Here is a 17,942-nt window from a genome sequence, read left to right on the forward strand (position 1 = left end):
AGCCCAGCCATGTGTAAATGTGCTTTATCGACAGCAGACACTGAATGGCAACCGTTTCACAAGTGTGCCCGGTGCACAGCCTGAGCTGGGAAGATAAACCTGCTTACCAAAACCAACTTACTGTCATGGGTTAGTGAACAGAGAGGCTGCTCACTTGGGACAATAACTAGAGGGGAGGTCAGCTTGTTAGGCAAATTCTTGAGTGGTTTACACTGGAAATGGAAGGGCGAATAGGAGAAGGAGGAGGAGGAAGGTGGAAATTACTCTTTGGTCATTTTCTCACAGGGGCTGGATGAGATTTTTTGTGTGTGTAAGGATTAAATCAAAACAACAGTGGCAGTTCTTCATCCTCCTCCTTGCTGCCCTCCACAGTTTCAAGCAGCCAGTCAGCACAAGAGAACAAGAGGGAGAGAGCAAGGATTTAATTAAATACGACTCCTGTTCAGTGGGGATAGGTTGTCTTCAGCATCTCTAAAGGAGGAAGGTTCAGTTGATGACTTCAGAAGCTCATCTAACATACAGATGGTATCAGACTATGAATGTCCTCTGGGCTGGGGATATCTGGCTCAGGAGGGTTAGAGCCTGCCTCCGCTCTGCTCTGCGGGATACTCTGTCCATGCTACAACACTAATACTATCCTTGTGCCTATCAGACAACTGATTTTCCACAGCAGTCACTCTTCCATGGGTTTGTTTCTAATCTCTTGTCCTAGGTTACAATGTAAAGATGTGCCCAAAAGTATGTATTATATGACCATCTCCTGAAACCAGGTGGGGCAGTGATACTTATCTCTGTGTGAGATATCCTCTGCTAATGGGCCATCTGTTAAAAAACAGGTGGGACAGTGTTCTTTATCTTTCCCATGACCCAGTTCCTCCTCCAGGAAGATATCTTCTGTTAATGGGCCATTGAGTCCCACTGCATAACTGATAAAATTACATCATCCCATTGTGAAATGCTCCACCCAAGGGGGGGAGCCAAACATTTCCTACCTAGATATAAACTGAGATTTGGAACACCAAGGCAGCCCTTACCCACTGGTTTCCAGTGGACAAGAGCTACCAGACCTTTCTACAGGAACACCACTTCAACAAGACCACTTCATCTAGACTGCTACCACCACCCTAACTAGCAGGGTGTCAGGTTGTATTCTGACTCTGTCAGTGATTTTCCTTTTGTACTATTGCGTGTATTTTATTTCTCTTTCTCTCCCTCTCATTTTTTTCCCCTTATTAAATTGTATTTCTGACTTGGAGCCTCTCACTGGTTTTGCTTTCAAACCATTACATCTCTGCAGTGCAGTTATTCCCCCACTGGATCCACCCAAGCCCCCTCTCCTGCCTGACTGCTGTGTGCTGACCTCTGTTGTGTAGGACTATTCTCCATGCCTGCAAAGCCACACTGGTGACTGCACAGACCTTGAAATGTCTTCCTTATCCACTGCAAGGGCTCATCTTGGAGGACTATCTTTCTGGGACTTCCAGTCTCAGTTCCCACCCTCTGCTGCTGATCTTCTTTACTCACTGGATCCTCCACAGCATTGTACTATGCAAATAATATACAACCCAAGGCTCATTTTGGAATAAATCAATTTACATTAAAATAATGAACAAAAAGTACAGAAACAGATCAGGCAGCAAAGCCATTTCTCTTTCTTTCCCCCTGTGTCTCTATTTTTTCTCTAACAAAGCTTGTTTCTTTTCTCTACACCTTTTTTTTTTTTTTTTTGGGAGGGGTGGGAAGAAGCAGATTGGGTTTTGATTTTTTAAAGCAACCTCAACAAACAGAAGCTATCTGTTGCTATTCAACAAAACCACCAAGCAATGTTGGTAGCTTGGCATCAATTCTTGGAATGTCTCTTTCCCTAAGACACTGTTTCTTGTCTACATCCATACTACATCCTTTTGGAAGACAGTATCATCACCTCTGACTTTGGTATTACTCACTTTAAACCACACAGCCAAAATAGATACAATGCCAACCTTTGCCTTGCATCTATAAAATAGCAGGAAGCAATTACTGTGATGTTGGCTGCCTGCCCTCACCCTGCCTTTTCCTCCCTGCTCCCTTGGCCTGAAGGCCCCACAGGCTTGGCACTCAGTGCAGTGCCATCCTCACTACCTGCAGCCCTGGCAGGGACTGACACTGACCCTGAGCAGCAAGAGAAGCTTGGTGTGTCTGAACATCCACCCTGCAGGGCCAATCCCTTCTGCACTCACCAAATGGACACTGAGCTCTTCGGGAAATCTGGGTGGATAGCACCCGTAGGAAGCAAGGAGAGCCATGAGTTGTGCTTCCCACCCAGGCCCACGGATGTGATCATCTGCCAGTGCCCCAGGCTCAGGCAGCTTTCAGGGAAGTGAGGCATACCCTGCGTAGTCAGCCACTCATCACTGTGGAGTGACCAGTACTGCGGAACAATGTCCCCTGACCACCTAAGGATTTATGGGAATACCAGACTTAACATGGCTCCAAATACACCCTCATGTGCTTTGTCCCTATGGCCATTTTTTCCCCTGGTCATTATTTTTTTCTCTATTTTTCTGCTGGGATCACAAAAAGGTAAGATTGTCTATTTTGGCCTGTCCATACTATGGCTTCCCTAGCTCTGCCAACCAGTTTGTTTTGAAGGCCTGGATTTTCACTGACCCTCTTCTGGAGCCCAAATGAGAAAGCACCCTCAGGCCTCAGTGAAGAGGACTCCAGAGGTGGATGGGTCTTTCAGCTTGTCCTATTATACTGGCAGGGCTGACTGCCTAGTCAGCAAACTTCCATAAAATGTTAACCCTTCACAGCTTGTGGTGTCTGCTGTAATCCCCCTTGCTTCTCTCCTTAGCTTTAATGGACTCAGATTTTGCCAAAGCAGACCCTCCTGACACTAGAGCAGCTGGCTCAGCAGAACTGGCAGGACCATGCACTACAAAAAACGAAAGGGAAGCAGAGATGGGTGGGAGGCGGCCACTGCAACACAGAAACTCTCTTCTGCACAGCCAGGACACCCAGAGAGAAGAAAGAGGACTGAGAAGGTATTAGAAAGAAAGCTGCTCTCTGTTTCCCACTCTGGCCATTAGATCCAACTGAACATCTCTTTTTTCCCTTCCCCCAGCTCCCACCCACCTGAGGAAGGCATTAGTGACAGTACAGGCTACACAGGCTACAGCTAAGTGGAGACTATCTACGATCTACAGTCACACAGGGTCATTCTCCGATCAGTGCACATTTTGGCAGAAAGGCAAGACTCCTTATTCTCCTTTTCCCTCCCACTCGGCTAATTACTAACACACTACTGCTATAAATCTTGCATCAGCCTATTGACAGCCATGACTTTGTCTGATCAGGCCCCAAAGACTGACACACTTGTTGCCCCATGGGCAGCTCTGGATGTGCTGCTTTCTGAAACACCACATCCCCCTTGCATAGCTCCCAGGGCATCAAGCTAACCACGCTGAGAAAGCCCCTATTTAGCCTCTGGCAAGCTTTCATCACAAAACTCCTGTGAGGAAGGCTCATAGGTTTTAAAGCCCATCAGTATGCCTAAGGCATTCTGATATGGACACTAGGTGCTAATCAAAGGGAAGGAGTTCATGTTCAAAGAGCTGAGGACAAGGGACAATGAAGGACAAAGATGGAGTGCCAGGCAATCGTGACAGGTCCGTTTGAGGTTCAATAGCAGCCACACTTGCCCTTCCATTGGCAGATGTGATGTGAAATGGACAACTTCTCTTTTTCTAGAAGAAAAATCCTTTTGAAAATGCATCTGATGATGCAGTAAGGCCCCTGCTTGTTGACAGCCAGGTCTTGTGTCAGCCCATTATTACATGATGTTACAATGCAGACAGAAAGATGTGATGATGTGGCATCATCCCAGAAGACATTTCAAAGCATTTGAGTGCCTGGCTGCAAAATCAGGAGGGCTGGAAACTGCATCAAGGATAGCTCAGCTGAGAGCTGAATCAGCTGGATTCCACCAACATTTTCAGAAAGTGTCTCATCAAATTCAAGTCCTATTTGTTTAGTTGAATGGGCTGCTTCTGAGTCTCCAGCCTGCCTGAAAGCAAGATGTTTCCACAGCAGCTTGCTAATGATAGCAATGCTTAGCAGGACTACAGCTCTCTTCATCTCAAATCATCTTCCTTTTAAATTAATGCTCAAAACCCCACAGGGCAGGGAAATGTTACTGAGGATTAACAGAAATGAAAATTGAGGGAGAAAGAAGAATGATTCTATGCTATGATTCTGGTCACTGGGGACTAGCTTAATTGAGGGCTGAGGACTACATTTCAGAACACTGACTCATAGGAAGAAAAAGGTCTAACAGAATTTTATGCTCAAGGTTTCTTTGAAGGTGAGCAGGAAAGTAAAAGTACATGTGAAAAGCACCAGAAACTGTGCTGAAGGCCCACAATGGAGAAGCTTGTAAGGGCTTTCAGAAAACAAGAGAGGCCCAGAGTATTTAAACTTTGCTTTCCCCCTCTACAAAATCCTCTTGGTGTGTTCTGGGTCACTGGAGATACACCAGCATTTGGCACCACAGATTCCTGGAGATACCTCACAGGAGTGATGGTACACCAGGATATCCTTCAAGATGATCTCAGGAGACTGGGGAGCAGTAAAAATATAACAGCTTCAGAGATGGAGGGGAAAGTATTATAAAGGATCAACTAAAGCTATGCAGGATGGCCTTGGCAAGTTGATTAGGAGGTGTACTTGTAATGGGAATCTTGGCCTTGCTCACTCACAGATTTTGCTTTATCATTTAGCTTAATGGGCTCCTAATTCAAAATCAGCTGTAAAGAGGGCTGGCTATGAAAAAAATTAATACTGCCTGCCTGTGGAATTTAAGGATATATAATAAAAATAATCATAAAACCAAAGAGCCCTGGGTTTTTCATCAGACAAAAATATTTGTCATTGAAAATTCTGCTTTAAAAATAAAAAAAACACCTAAAACTGCAAAACTCCTCAATACTTGATATCCAAAAGAGCCTCAGCAACTTTAATTTCATATCCAAGCACAAGTTTCATTTGCAATACATAAGATAATGGTGTTTAATTGGATTTATTTTTCCACAGTAGGTTTCCAATGGCCTACTTTACTCCCTTTCTCAGCTCCTTGAATGTTATTTACAAATCACTCCCTGGGATTTAATTTTAATGGTAGCTTGATTTCTAGCTTCCCCTTTCTGTTTTTTAAATATTTTTTTTAGGTATTTTTCTTTAATTGTATTTGTGGATTTGCCTTTTAAATAGGCAATTGTGACCACATCCTGAGCCTGAGTAAGTTGCCAAGAGCAGAGCTTGATTTGAAAACAGCAGAGTAGTTAAATGGAGCATGTGTAACACCCCGCATTTATTGCTCTTTTCATGGGAATACCTGCAGGTGCTTTGTTCAAGAAGGTGCTCTTTTGCAAAATAACACGGGTTCCTAATAACACTCCATCCCAAAGCTCTGTGCGGACTTTAACAATTTAGGTCTCTGAGCAACCCATAAGTTGTGTGCATCATCCTCATATGGCAGTAAAACAAAGATACTGAGGAGCTGTAGGCCAAGATTTTTTTTCAGTGAACATAGGGACTTGCTGCCTTATTGTTGAGATACCACTTTCAAATGCTGTAACCTGCTTTTGGGACATGTCTGGTCTCTGTGCTTTTTCAGAATGAAAACATCACAACCAAGCATATGGATGTTGGGACCATGTTGTCTGCACCCGAGGCAGGAGTGGGCAACACAGAGACAGAAAAAACACCTGGACACTATTTTGCCTTCATATCTCCTTCCTTTTTGGAATAAAGCAGACAGTAACACCTCACCATGTGCCTCTTTTTATGCTTTCTCATTCCGATGCAGGACTATGTGATGGGAAGACTTGTAGAGGTGGGACAAAAGCATAAGAAAACAAAGTGTTTCACTGTGGATGATAGGATGCTCAACGAGAGTGAAAAAAGCCTTTTGGCAGTGTTTTAAGTTTTAATTTTCCTCTTGTCCTTTCTACTGTCTCTGCAAAAATTTTAGGTCTCCTTATGCTTTTGATCCAAATCTGAACAAGTGGGCAAAGAGAGCTTAGGATGGGAATGTGTTTTAGAAGTAGGTCTGCAGGGAGATTAAACGTCACTAAAGACTGTCCACACCTGGGTGACAACTCAATGCTGTGGCTCAAAGCTTGGTTAAAGGCTGCTGCTCTTCAGCTGATTGGTTTTTTGAAGAGGGAGGGAGAAAGAGAAGGATGAGGAAGGTGAGAAGAAAAGACAAAATTACATGTAAACGAGAAGGGAAAGCCCTTATTTTCCTGCATTTCTGAGCTGTTTTGCCCATGCCTAGCTCTGACCATTTATCGGGATGATGGAGAATGACCCGAGTAAAGAGCTACTTCAACATAAAACATATACTGACCTGGAAAAGGATTGGGGAGTGTGGGTAAAACTTGTTCTAAGGGGGAGAAAAAAACAATAAGCAACATGCAGGAGAAAAGGACAAGCCACTTTTCACACCAAGCAAGTAGCAGATACAAACCTGATGGAGTTGCCCATCCCCAAAATAAATGAACTAGAGTAGGTTTCATATACAGAGCATTTTGCTAGCAACATGCCTCATACACATCAACATCTCCTGGGACTGGGAGTCAGAGAGAAGTGATTTACAAAACTAAACAAATTATAGCCAAACAGCAAGAGGGATTAAGCATCTGCAGTGAAGATAATTGGAGCTGATGGTCCATATCTTCCCTCTGACTTTCAAGACCACTCATGTCATCACTCTACAGCTCCTCTTAGCTACACCTCTGTCTGGAGGCTAGTCTTGGCAGAGGTGTGTTGTGGAAGTCCTCCACGGGTAGTTTCTGCCTCCCCAGAGCCTTCTCCACAATGGATTTATTGCCAATGACAGTTCCCTTGAGGATCTGTGCTTGGGAGCAGTCACCCTGGCAAATCCTCAAAGGCACTCTGCCTCTTTAGACTTTTTGTCCTCTGAGAGGGTCAGAGTTTTTGCAGACTCATCATCTTTCAGTTGTATGCAGAGTCTGCTGTCTTGTTCATAGTGTTTTTACAGTGTGTCCTCATTATACATCCCAGCAGGACTTTGAGATACGTCACTGCTACCTTCATGGTTTGCTTCTTCCACAAAGGATCCCAAAAGAATTGCACAGACACTGAGGGAAACCAGTATCAGAGACCCTAGTCTGAGCTTAATGGTAGTGTTCGTTCTGCTTCACAGATGGTGCAGGTGATGCATAGAGTAAGGAAGCAATTTGCCCAAGGTCAAATGCTGAACTCTTGGCAGAGCCAGACACAAACCCAAGAATACAAGGTCCCCAGGCTTGACTATTATCACTGGGTCTCCTTTCTTTGCCTTCAGAGCTTGCTGTATGCCTTGTACTGACTGAGACAAGCTCCTGCCCATGGACTGATCCATAGGCAAACATTTAGCTGCAACAGCTGGTAGGCCTACGGCAATGAGTTATCTCCTGGCTTACCTGCTAAGATCACTGCTGATGGACAAAGAGTTTGGCAGAATAAATCAGCAGCCCACTATAATTCTCTGATCATCTAGGTCCAGCTATTTGGAGGCCAGTGCTCTTTCTAGAGTATCCTTAGTGCAAAGAGTGAGTTTCTGTCTCACTGGAGCTCATGAGGATTGAGCCCATCCCTATAACACTGGCAGAACTCCTGCCCTCATGGTGGTAATGGAGTTGTTTGAATCCACAGCAGGCACAAGGGAGATCAAATACAAGTCTAGCTTGGATCTCTGTGTTTATGTAGCAACAGGGGACTATTGTTCTGCGAAAGCAGGCTGTTTGTGCTGACAAGACTTCCTTGTTATTTAGTTTGGTTAAATAACTCAACTCCCCTTTACCTTCTTCCTGCACAGCAGGCTGCAGGCTGCACAGCATAAGCAGTTAAAGCAAAGCACTATGGTCTCATTATCATGCTGCTTTCTATTCAAGGACTCTGTCTCTGTTCCCTTCTCCCACTGTGTGCTGGTTTTATTGCTCCACCCTGGCTCATTAGCAGTGTCTCAGCCTTGGCCCCTCTGACTGTCAGTCCAAACCACTTTCCTGCCTGCTGAGTCTCCCCATTACTGACTTAAGGAAAACAGGGGGTGTGCACTAAGAGCCACTGAGAGGGATTTCAGCCACAGTTAAGGTTCCAAACCCCAGCAGACACCATTGTAACCAAATACTCAGGCACAACAAAGCGTGGGCAGAGTGGAAGAAGGGGTTTTAGCACGTGCACACTTGTGTCAGGATGCTAACAAGTTAGAGGCTAATGCCAGCTTTTAGGAACGTGCCTTGCTGAAACCAAAACTGCTGGGCTCCACCTGAAGCTTCTCGAGTTGGCACTGTCTTGCCAGCTTCTGTTTCATCTCTGCACCTGCCAATTCCCCAAAGGTTGCAGAGGATGCAGCAGGGGAACTCCTGAAGTGGCAGTCTCCTATAATTGAGCCAGTGGGTCTGCATCAGGATGTGCAGCACTGTGCTGCTGTCTCCTGTTTCAGCTTATGAGATGGACTAGCTCAGCAGTAGGCAGAAGGCAACTAATTTGGAAAAGCTTTTCTTTCTTTTCTCTGCTTTGCTAGAATGTGCCTAGTGCTGCACCTGCTTCTGTGTGCCTGTGGAGGGGTGGGGTGTGTGGGTTTGCTTCTACATCACAGAGGTGCATGCCTAAGTATACATACCTACACATAAACACATAAACACATGTATCTGTGTTCCTCCAGCCTGCTATGCGTGTTTATACATATATATATGTGTGTGTGTGTGTGTATGTATATATACAGAATCTGTGTAGCATGTGTTAAGATACAAATTGTGACTTTCACTCATAATGTTTTCATAGTACTGCTAGGGGACTAAAACAAAAACATGTTCCCTACCTCCTAATACACTTGGAGAACAACACTTTCACTTCAGTTGTGTCACTACTTTTCACCTCTGTTGCTCTGTGATGACAGCCCTGACTGCCTCTGTCAGGTAATTTTCATAGAGGTGTGTATTACTGCCCCTTTTTTGTGATTAGGGGTTATAAACCTTGCTCCCAGGGTCTGCAGAGCTGAGTCAACCTACTCGCTTACCAGTGCTGCCAAACATGGTCCTGCCTCCCAACTCCTCATACCCACAGATGAGTGATAGAGCTTCCTCTCCTGCATGGGCTTTGGTGCCTGTTGAGCCAAGCCATGACCTAGTTCAGCTCAGTACAACAAAAGAAAACATTTGGGGCATTTTAGGGAGATGAGTAGTAAAGTTCATTTTCCTGTTCACTGGTTTAGCAGGTTGGACTGGCTCAGTCCACCAAGTGGGAGAATAAGGGAAACAACAAAACCACGTGGCAGAGAGCAGGACGAGCAAAAGGACTGGGGAGCATGGAATGTCAGAAAGCTATTAGATCACTTGTATCATCAAACTGTACCTGAATACCCTCTCTACAAACATACTTCAGAGTTGCTGTTGGAGGCAGTTTCCTGGGTTAGTTAAACCTTTGGTAGGGCCATATTTATGTTGTTGTGAACTCAGTCTCCAGGAGTGAGTGGTATAAATCTCTCCACCTACAGCAGACAATCCTGCTGCTACATCCTTTAAGAAGATCACTAGCTATCCATTCATATGGCTCAAGGAAGCTGTTTTTGTATTTTAATGCATCTTCTATCTATGACATTGACATCTAAGGCACTCAGTCTCTGAGAGTTTTTCAGTGCTGACTGAGATTTCATTAAATGGTAGCCACCAATTTTTCTCTATTGCTAAACTGTCTTTCACATCATTTTGCTTGTTCCCTGTCTGCCCTCCACCTCAGGCAAAGCTGCCAGTACCTCATTATTATCTCTCTGGTTGTTTCTTCACTCCTTGCTGCCATTCTTTTTTTGTGCTGCAATGGGACACTGAGGAACTACTGCTGTACTTACCTCCCCAGTGGGACATTGCTCTACAGTGAGCTTGTTCTCTGTTTAAAAAGGAAATAAAATCTCTGATTCCAGGGATGAAAAACAGTCCCAAGCATTTGAGTATCTACTGCACCCTGCAAAAATTTGGTACTGCTTTATTTTGCTGTCTGGATGTGTGACTGGAAATGCACCTGTTATTTCAGCTACTGTGTGATCACTACAGCATTTCTTTCATCTGGGCTTGTAGGATTTTTTCAATAGCTTTCTTTATATTTATGAAGCTGGATTCCCTTCACTCATTTCCCCCCTGATTTCTTAACCTTCAAAATACCAGCTGTAGTCTGCCTGAATTTATTTTTTTCTCTCTCTTCCTTTCTTCCACACTAACGAGAAGAACAGAGATTTCCTGAAACAATATGAAGCAATTTCACAGTGAAAAAGTAGGGATTAACCAAGCAACAAAAACAAGTTAGAAAGACTTCACTGAAAATCATCAAATCTCTCTCAGCTCCTGCACGTCCATTCTCCTGACTCTTGTGAAGTTCTCTAGTGTCCTCCAGTATAAACTGGCCTTGAATTTCTAAAAAATGATAAACAAAATCCAACAACTTGAAATAAAAAAAGAAAGGAAGTGTTTTTTATACACATCAAAAGGGGACTAAAATAGGATCCTCACTGTGGCAAATCATCTTTAAGAGTTGCCACATTTCCTCCTGGAACAGTTCATAGTAACTTTGCAAGGTTTTCCTGGGTCTCTCACAGGTTATGACACTCATGTTATGACCAGGGATGAACCACTTCTTCACTCTGTACATTAAGTTCCTCCTGCAAAATGGTGCTAACAACACTCACCCATTTCTAAGTGACTGGTGATATTAAAATATTAATTGCTAGCAAATCCTTTGAGATCCTTTAAGGTGAAGTTCTGAAGTCATGAAAAATGCTTCTCTACCAAAACTAACTCCCCACCTAAAGTCATATGTACATATATACATAATTGAATTACATCTTATATTTTGTTTCAGTGATGAATTTCAGTTCATCTGTGTAACAGGAACCAACAGAGAGGGCCAAATTTAGAATTTAGTCACAAATAATGGATTCTAAACTTAGAATTATATTAAAATCAGCAAGAACAAATCTGTAGTATTTGAAAATTTTGTTTCAGATTGCTGCCTGTGGACTTTTTTTTCATCTCATGACAGTCACAAGAACAGGGTGAAAAGACTTTCAAAGTAGAAATTTGCTTTGTGTGCTGCAGTGCTACAGGAAATCAAATATATGTTCCTTTATGATAATATCTATTCTTTAGAAAATAACTGAACAAAATATACCCAAATTTTCAAGAATTCAAACTCCCATGAAATAAATCCAAAGGTGGTAAACAAAGAATGTTCATGGATTTATCCTCTTGCACTACATCTGTTAAAAATAACCAAACCATAACTTTGAGTTTTTTTTAATCAGAGCAGTCACTAGACTAAATCTCATACTGACTGCTTTACACAGCTTTTATTTTTTTTTTTTTTTTTTTTTTTTTTTTTTTTTTTTTTTTTCCCTGTTTAAAAGAACATGCAGGTCATTACATAAGAGTTTTAATTCAGTTTGGGACCGTCACTGGAACACTGCCATCAGTCACTTTTGTGTCTAGGTGCCCATTTGTGTGAGGGGGTCATTTTGTTGCAGTGTATCTCTGATGCCAGTAACATGTGGGCCAAGTCAAGCCCAAATTTTAGACCTGGAACTGGGAACTGCATTTTAAATACACCACAGTTTTTATGTGTGTGTGGATGGTAGGTTATGGGCAGGGGCTGTCTTTAAGATCAGATTTGAATCAGCTGCAAAATTCAGAACCAGCAGGTAACTGCTGTAGATCTTGGTCTAGTCCCAGCTTCTGTCTCTTTATACTTACTAAGACAAACTCCGTAATTGAAAAGTAGCAGAATGAGATCCAAAGAACTTTATTCCATATTCCATCTGTTGATTACCTTTTCCCTCATAGTTCCTGTGGTATATTCCTTTAAAATCATTCTGTCTTTTCTCATTTCTATCCCTTCCAATTTCAAACCAATTTCTCTTTTTCTTGACTGTTTTGCTCTCCTCAGGCTTGGTAGCTAGTTCTCTCCATCTCCCTGAATTACTTGTCATTTCTCACCTGTCATGGATCCTCTGAGCTCTGGCCTTCTGTCTACTTATTAAAGGGGCTGTCATTCTAAAGTGTTTTTTGTTTCCAGCTTTAAAACAAACACATTTTTATTATTTTAAAAAATCTGTCTTCAGCAAAGCCAGTCAATCAAAGCACTTGACTACAAACTTTTCGATTTGGCTGTGTTTGTGTTTCAAGGCATGTATGAACATGTAGGTATCCAAAGCAGAGTGCTGAAAGCCAGGTCATGGCTGGAGGTCTGAGGGGACTGGGCTGTCAAGCAGATGCCTTCCTGAGTTTTGACCACCATGTGCTTCCTGCACAGCCATGTCTTTGTTCGACTTTCCCTTCACCCTCTTCCATACTTACTGTAAAGGTATAGGCTGGCATTTGTGACTCCCAGCTTGTTGGCAGCCACACAGGTGTAATTCCCATAGTGTTCCTCAGTGACATTGGCCACCATCAGCAGAGACTGACTTCCTGTGCTCTTTATCTCCAGACCATTGGCACTGTTTATCCTGGGAAGGAAAGAGAAGAGGTGTATAGTGCAATGACAGCTGTGTACTGGGAAGGAAATCCCTCCCCAGCACACAGCAAATTCAGCCCAGATGGCAGGTGAGGATAGAGGGAAGCAGAGAGGGGATGTGAGAGGAAAGAGACCAAAGAAGGCTGGAAGATGGAGTGAAAATAGGAAGAGGTAGTGAAAAGAACATAGTAGATCAGTGGGATTAAATGCCACTGTTAAAGCAGTGGAGAACCAAGGAAAGACAAGGGAAAGGAAGGAAGCATAAACCCAGCACCAAGTCACTCTGGAAATGAACACACCATTGCCAGCTGAAGGCTAGTCTGTACTTGAACAACATATTCTTAGTGAAACACTGATTCACAATATGTGCCTATAACCATCTTGAATCATTCCTGGACCTGGGGCACCCTGTTCAGGGCTGGCTACCCTAAAATGTATGGGAATAACACAACCTTCTTAATGCCAAGTAAATGCTCAGGTAGAAAAGACGGATCCTTTTTCTCTTCTCATTTATTCTCATATGCAAGTCTGAGATGCTCAGGTCGCACAGGTAGGGAAATCTCATACCTCAGCAGCTCCTTTCTCTAGAATAATGCACCTGGAGCAGCATTAACTAATTGAAGACTTGTACTACCTACTTCTTGGTCTGTATCATGGGGTACTTAACACATAAACATTGTATTAATTTGGCACTGGCCCATAATTGACTTCAAGGCAAGAGCACCATCCTCTGTACTTACTTCAGCATCTCCAGTGAAGAGAGGAATTGCCTCCTCCAGCCACGACCATGCTGGCTCTGCTGAGCCTGATGGGACATTGCGACTTAAATGGATTGTAAGGAGCAATTTGTTTGAGAGGAGTTGGGGAGGATGACAGGAACCTCTATTCAATGGACCAAAAAAGATAGGAGAGAAGAGACAAGCTAAAGGTCTTACCTGGTATCATCTCTGTACCACTCGAAATCAGGCGTGGGCACTGCTGATGCCTCGCACCGCAGTAAGGCTTGTCGTCCTGTGGCTGCTTCATTGCTCTTGGACTCTGTGATGGTGGGAGGGTCTGCAGGAAGGAAACACGTGGTCAATCCACACACTTTCCAGAGGTGGAACAAAACTGTGAAACTATGTCAGGGCTGCCTGCCTCATGCAAACTCTTTGAGCTATGGGAGGCCCATGGCAGCTGTTTGCTGTGGCACTTGTTCCCCCCCTCTCCTCTGCAGAACACTGTTCTTTGAGCTCTTCCCGATATACAACATTAGCAGCACTCCTTACACATGCTTCTCTTGAGCACTGCTGAATAAAATTCTGACATAAATGCATAAGCATACACAGGCAAAGTTAAGGTTAATGATGGACTTCTGCAATTTATGAATATTTACCTACGGATCTGTAGCTCATATGGGCTTATCAGAGAGAAGATGAGAGAAGGACTTCATCAAAGGTAAAGGAAGACAGCAAACGTAAAGGAATAAAGAAGGAATTTAATACTAGCATGAAAATTATATTCCATGCAAACTCTTTGCCTAATGCCAAAATTGTAATAAGAAAGGACTGAGGCAACATGTATGAAACACAAATACATTAATGGCTTAAAAGAAAAGAACTGTAGAAGCTGTGGGTGTAACTCTGAGAGCCAGTGTTGAGACATTTCCCTTAGGTGTCCAAGGTAACAAATTCTGTTCAAACCTCCCTGGACATCGTGTTTTGTCACAAGCTCCAGAAGGACTCACTTGTGACTGCTGTGCCTGAAGTTTTCCCTCAGCCCACCCCTGCTTACTTTGAAGTCTGAGCATTGTGCCATGGGCAAACCAAACTTGGAAAATATATTGGTGTGCTCTGCTGGAGCTTGGTCTCAGTACTGGCTGGAGATCAGACAGGGTAGGCACTGGCATCTTCAATCCCAGCCCCATGTTCAAAATATTAAGCAATAAGCTTTACATCTTAAAAGGCAGAATTATTTCCACCTGGCTACTGTCTCTCTTTACTAATACTTGCATATCCTGAGATTACAGGGCTGTGACTTAGACAGATACTTTGCTGAGACTCAAGTTACCATGAAACACACTCTGCCATCCCAGAAGTGAAAGGCCAAAAGAAAAAAAAAAAAAAAGGTAGCAAAACAGATTGCTTCAGTCAAAAAAAAAGAATAATTCTGTCTGGAGAATGTAGGGAAGGAAATTTGTTTGTGAACACATTAGCCATCTCAATATGATCCCTTCCCTGACCTTAATCGGGATTTTATGCAGGGCTTTAGGGATATTGCAGTGCGCCCTCTAACATCATAAATATTAATAAGTTTACATAAATAGGATCCTATATTCAAAGGCTGTAGGTTCATGTAAGTATTTTAATTTGAAAAGGAAGAGGAATAATAACAGGATAGCAAAGGTGATTTTTTAAACTATTATTATTTGATTTTTTTGTTTGAGCAGTATATCTTCTTGCTGTCTACAGTGAGATAAACCTTTCCATTTAATGAATCTGGTTCAAGAGGTGAGTCACAGAATGAACAGACACCTTTCCATGGTCCTAGAAAATGATTCAGCAAGTGTCTACTTCCCAGCTGGCTTCCAGGGAGCCTTGCCCCTTGCTCTGAGCAGCCCCTATGTTCACCACTTTAAGAAGTTGGTGCAGTGCTCTCCCTGGAGAAGAGGCAGGTGGCAGTCTCAAACAAACCAGCTTACTGCACCTAGAAAGCAGCTGCTCTGTGTGTAGCCATTTGCTGCCTGGGAAGCCAGGAGTGGGTTCCCTTTGGCTGTTCTCCTCCCACTCTCCCCAGGCCTCAGTTTCCCTGTGACACACAAGGGCAATTACTTGGGAAGCCTGAAGGTGGTAGTGTGAGACCAAAGCAAAGTGAGACGCTTTCTCCTGCAGCCCGAGCTGACGGTGCTACACAGCAGATGGTAAGAGATGGCCAGGAAGCTCCCGAGGTTGGACAGACTCCATTTTTTCAAACTTACTGTGGTTTTCCCACTTTCTGATGCTTGTGGTGTTGTTTAACAAAGCAGGATGGGGAAAGATGTATGCAAATACCTAATTTTCATTCCCCTAATAAGACCGACTTTTTTCCCTGCATCGTCCTCATAGTCTCTTATATTTATTTCCCTTTTTATTTCAAAAGAAAAAAATCTGTCCCTAAGGAATTTTAAGCTGCTTACATTACAAATTACACCACATATTAACATCACTTTTTCATATTTTCCAACAGATAAAATGTTTAAGATCTTACCATGGCATAGTTACTCGTTGAAACTAAATAAAAATCAAACATTCTGACTTTATACAAACAATCTGTTTCAAACACATTAAAGCACCATTAAAATTACGTTTCACAGAAATGTTTGAAATTGTTGATTCTCATGGAAAGTCTCCACTTTATAAATTCAGCTGGTTTTCACACTTCTATACTTTCAGTGAAGAAAATCTGCTACTACAGTTCATATTAATGCCCATTTTGGCCCATGAGGAAACTGATATTAAACCACTGCCACCCAGTTTCTAAGGGAACTATAAAAAACTGTGGATTCAGAAGATGCTGCAGGGAGCCTATAACCTCTACTTCTAAGCAAGACAGAAAAGTTGGTCTGATGTGATGGCCCACATGGGGCCAAGGGAAAGAAATGAAGAGCAAGAATGGTATTACAAGGTGCTATCATAATCTACAGTCAAATTAAGACTGATATTGCCTGAAACACTTGATGCCATCAGCTCTGTGCCCTAACCTACTGCCTAACAGTTCTTCTACCTGTGAATCAAGGCACGAATATGCACCCAGAGATATGTCTGTAGCCATCTCCAATTTTAATTTAAATTAATATTCTGGTTTAAGTCTCAATTTAAACTGAAGAAGACTGGGAGAGAACATACTTCCCATTCATCCATCCTTGCTGCAAAGTTATTAGCCTCCAAGCAAGGAAACAAAGCAGGTACATGGGGACAGCTCACTCTACATCACTCAAGTGCCATATATAAGCCATACAAGTATGGAGGTGGACATATATGCATGCAGGATTAAGGAGGAACATCAGTTTGAAATACCTTGTGTTACTGTGAGAGGAACATGCCAGCAGAGTGGACACCTGTCTAAGCACATATGGGATGGGACCCATGCCCCAATCCAGAGATGCAGAAGTAAGCCACAGCTTACTGTGCCTCTCGGTGCTTTTAAGTGATTGCTATATCCATTGGCCAAAACCTCTCTCTGCATTGCACTGGTGCAGGAAGGGTCCTTTAGGCAGAGCTTTAAACTGATGAGTTGAGACCAGCATAAAAGTTAATTTTTGCACCCTGTCATTAACACATGCCTCTGCCCCGTGTCCCCTGGCTGTGATAACTGTAGGCACTGCTGAGATGGCTGGGTGCAAGAAGGCACATGTTTGCTCTGAGCCAGCTGAGCCCTTCCTTATCTCTCCTTGCTGCCTTGGTGAAGCTTCTCTTCACGCTACTCTTCACCCGAATATCAATGAGTGAAAACAAGGCATTGCCAGTGTTTCAGAGGGGAGAGACAGGGGCAACTCACAGCTCTCCTTTCTCTCTCCCCCTCTCTGTCTGTCTCTGTACCACACCTCCCCCAGCCTTTTCTTATATATTACCAGGTTTAAAGCACAAACTGTACCCTGTGGCAAGTGTCTGATTGCAGATAGTTTTCTCAGTGCCCTCCCTTTCAGGTTGTATAACCCAAACCCAGAAATGCTTCTGCGTTCATCCTGAAGTAACCCTCGCCCGTGGGCAAAGCTCTCCCCGTTGCCCTGCCCCAGCTGCGATGTACTCACAGTTCACAGTGACCCGGACTTGCTTGACGTCTGCTGAGGCAACTTCGTTGGCAGCTTTGCACTCGTACTTGCCTGACTGCTCTCGTGTGATCCCCAGGATCTCCAGGTACTCCTCCTCACCTTCAAACTCTCTGCCTGGTAGGACAGAAAAATACAGAGGGTGGTTCTGTTAGGCTTTTAGATTTAGGAAATTGCTATGGAAGAACAACATGGAGTCTGCAAACAAGCAACAGTCATGAGCCGTTTAAAAGTTAAAAGTTATTTCAGAAGCAGCACCAGCAAGATACCAGTATTTCATTTCATTATGGAAAACTGAAAATCTGGAAGGCAGCATACAGGTGGTACAATACATAGCTGGCTGCCCAGGCTGAGAAGCAAACTCTCTACCAAGTAAGATCAGAATAAGTTCACTAGTGTGATGTCTGAGTACCACCAGAGGTTAGTCACGCTGTTGGTGATGTGCTGGTTCAGGGCTAGCTAGGTCCTCAGATGTGTTGTCAACACCCTTTTCTCCACTGCAAAACTGTGAAAAATGTCTTTCTGTCTCTCAGAGCAACCACTACCCTGAAGTGCCATCGATCAGATCAAGCTACCGTTAAACACATCCAAACAGAGAGAAACAAACTGT

The 17,942-nt window shown here is 43.4% G+C and overlaps 1 protein-coding gene across 2 annotated transcripts in view; it reads right to left on the reverse strand.

Annotated features, from left to right (window-relative positions):
- The window catches only part of LSAMP (limbic system associated membrane protein), a 307,000-nt gene that overhangs the window by 11,936 nt on the left and 277,122 nt on the right, over positions 1–17,942 (reverse strand). The window contains exons 4-7 of one of the 2 annotated variants that reach the window (XM_062515495.1): positions 17,315–17,449; positions 13,482–13,602; positions 12,390–12,538; positions 6,392–6,427 (exon numbers count right to left, since the gene is read on the reverse strand). In XM_062515495.1, coding sequence (XP_062371479.1) covers positions 6,392–6,427; positions 12,390–12,538; positions 13,482–13,602; positions 17,315–17,449 — 441 coding nt within the window. The remainder of the gene's footprint in view (positions 1–6,391; positions 6,428–12,389; positions 12,539–13,481; positions 13,603–17,314; positions 17,450–17,942) is intronic. The other variant, XM_062515496.1, reaches the window with a different exon arrangement.

The sequence above is a fragment of the Cinclus cinclus genome, chromosome 2 (genome assembly GCF_963662255.1).
Source record: "Cinclus cinclus chromosome 2, bCinCin1.1, whole genome shotgun sequence".
Classification (NCBI taxonomy): Eukaryota; Metazoa; Chordata; class Aves; order Passeriformes; family Cinclidae; genus Cinclus; species Cinclus cinclus.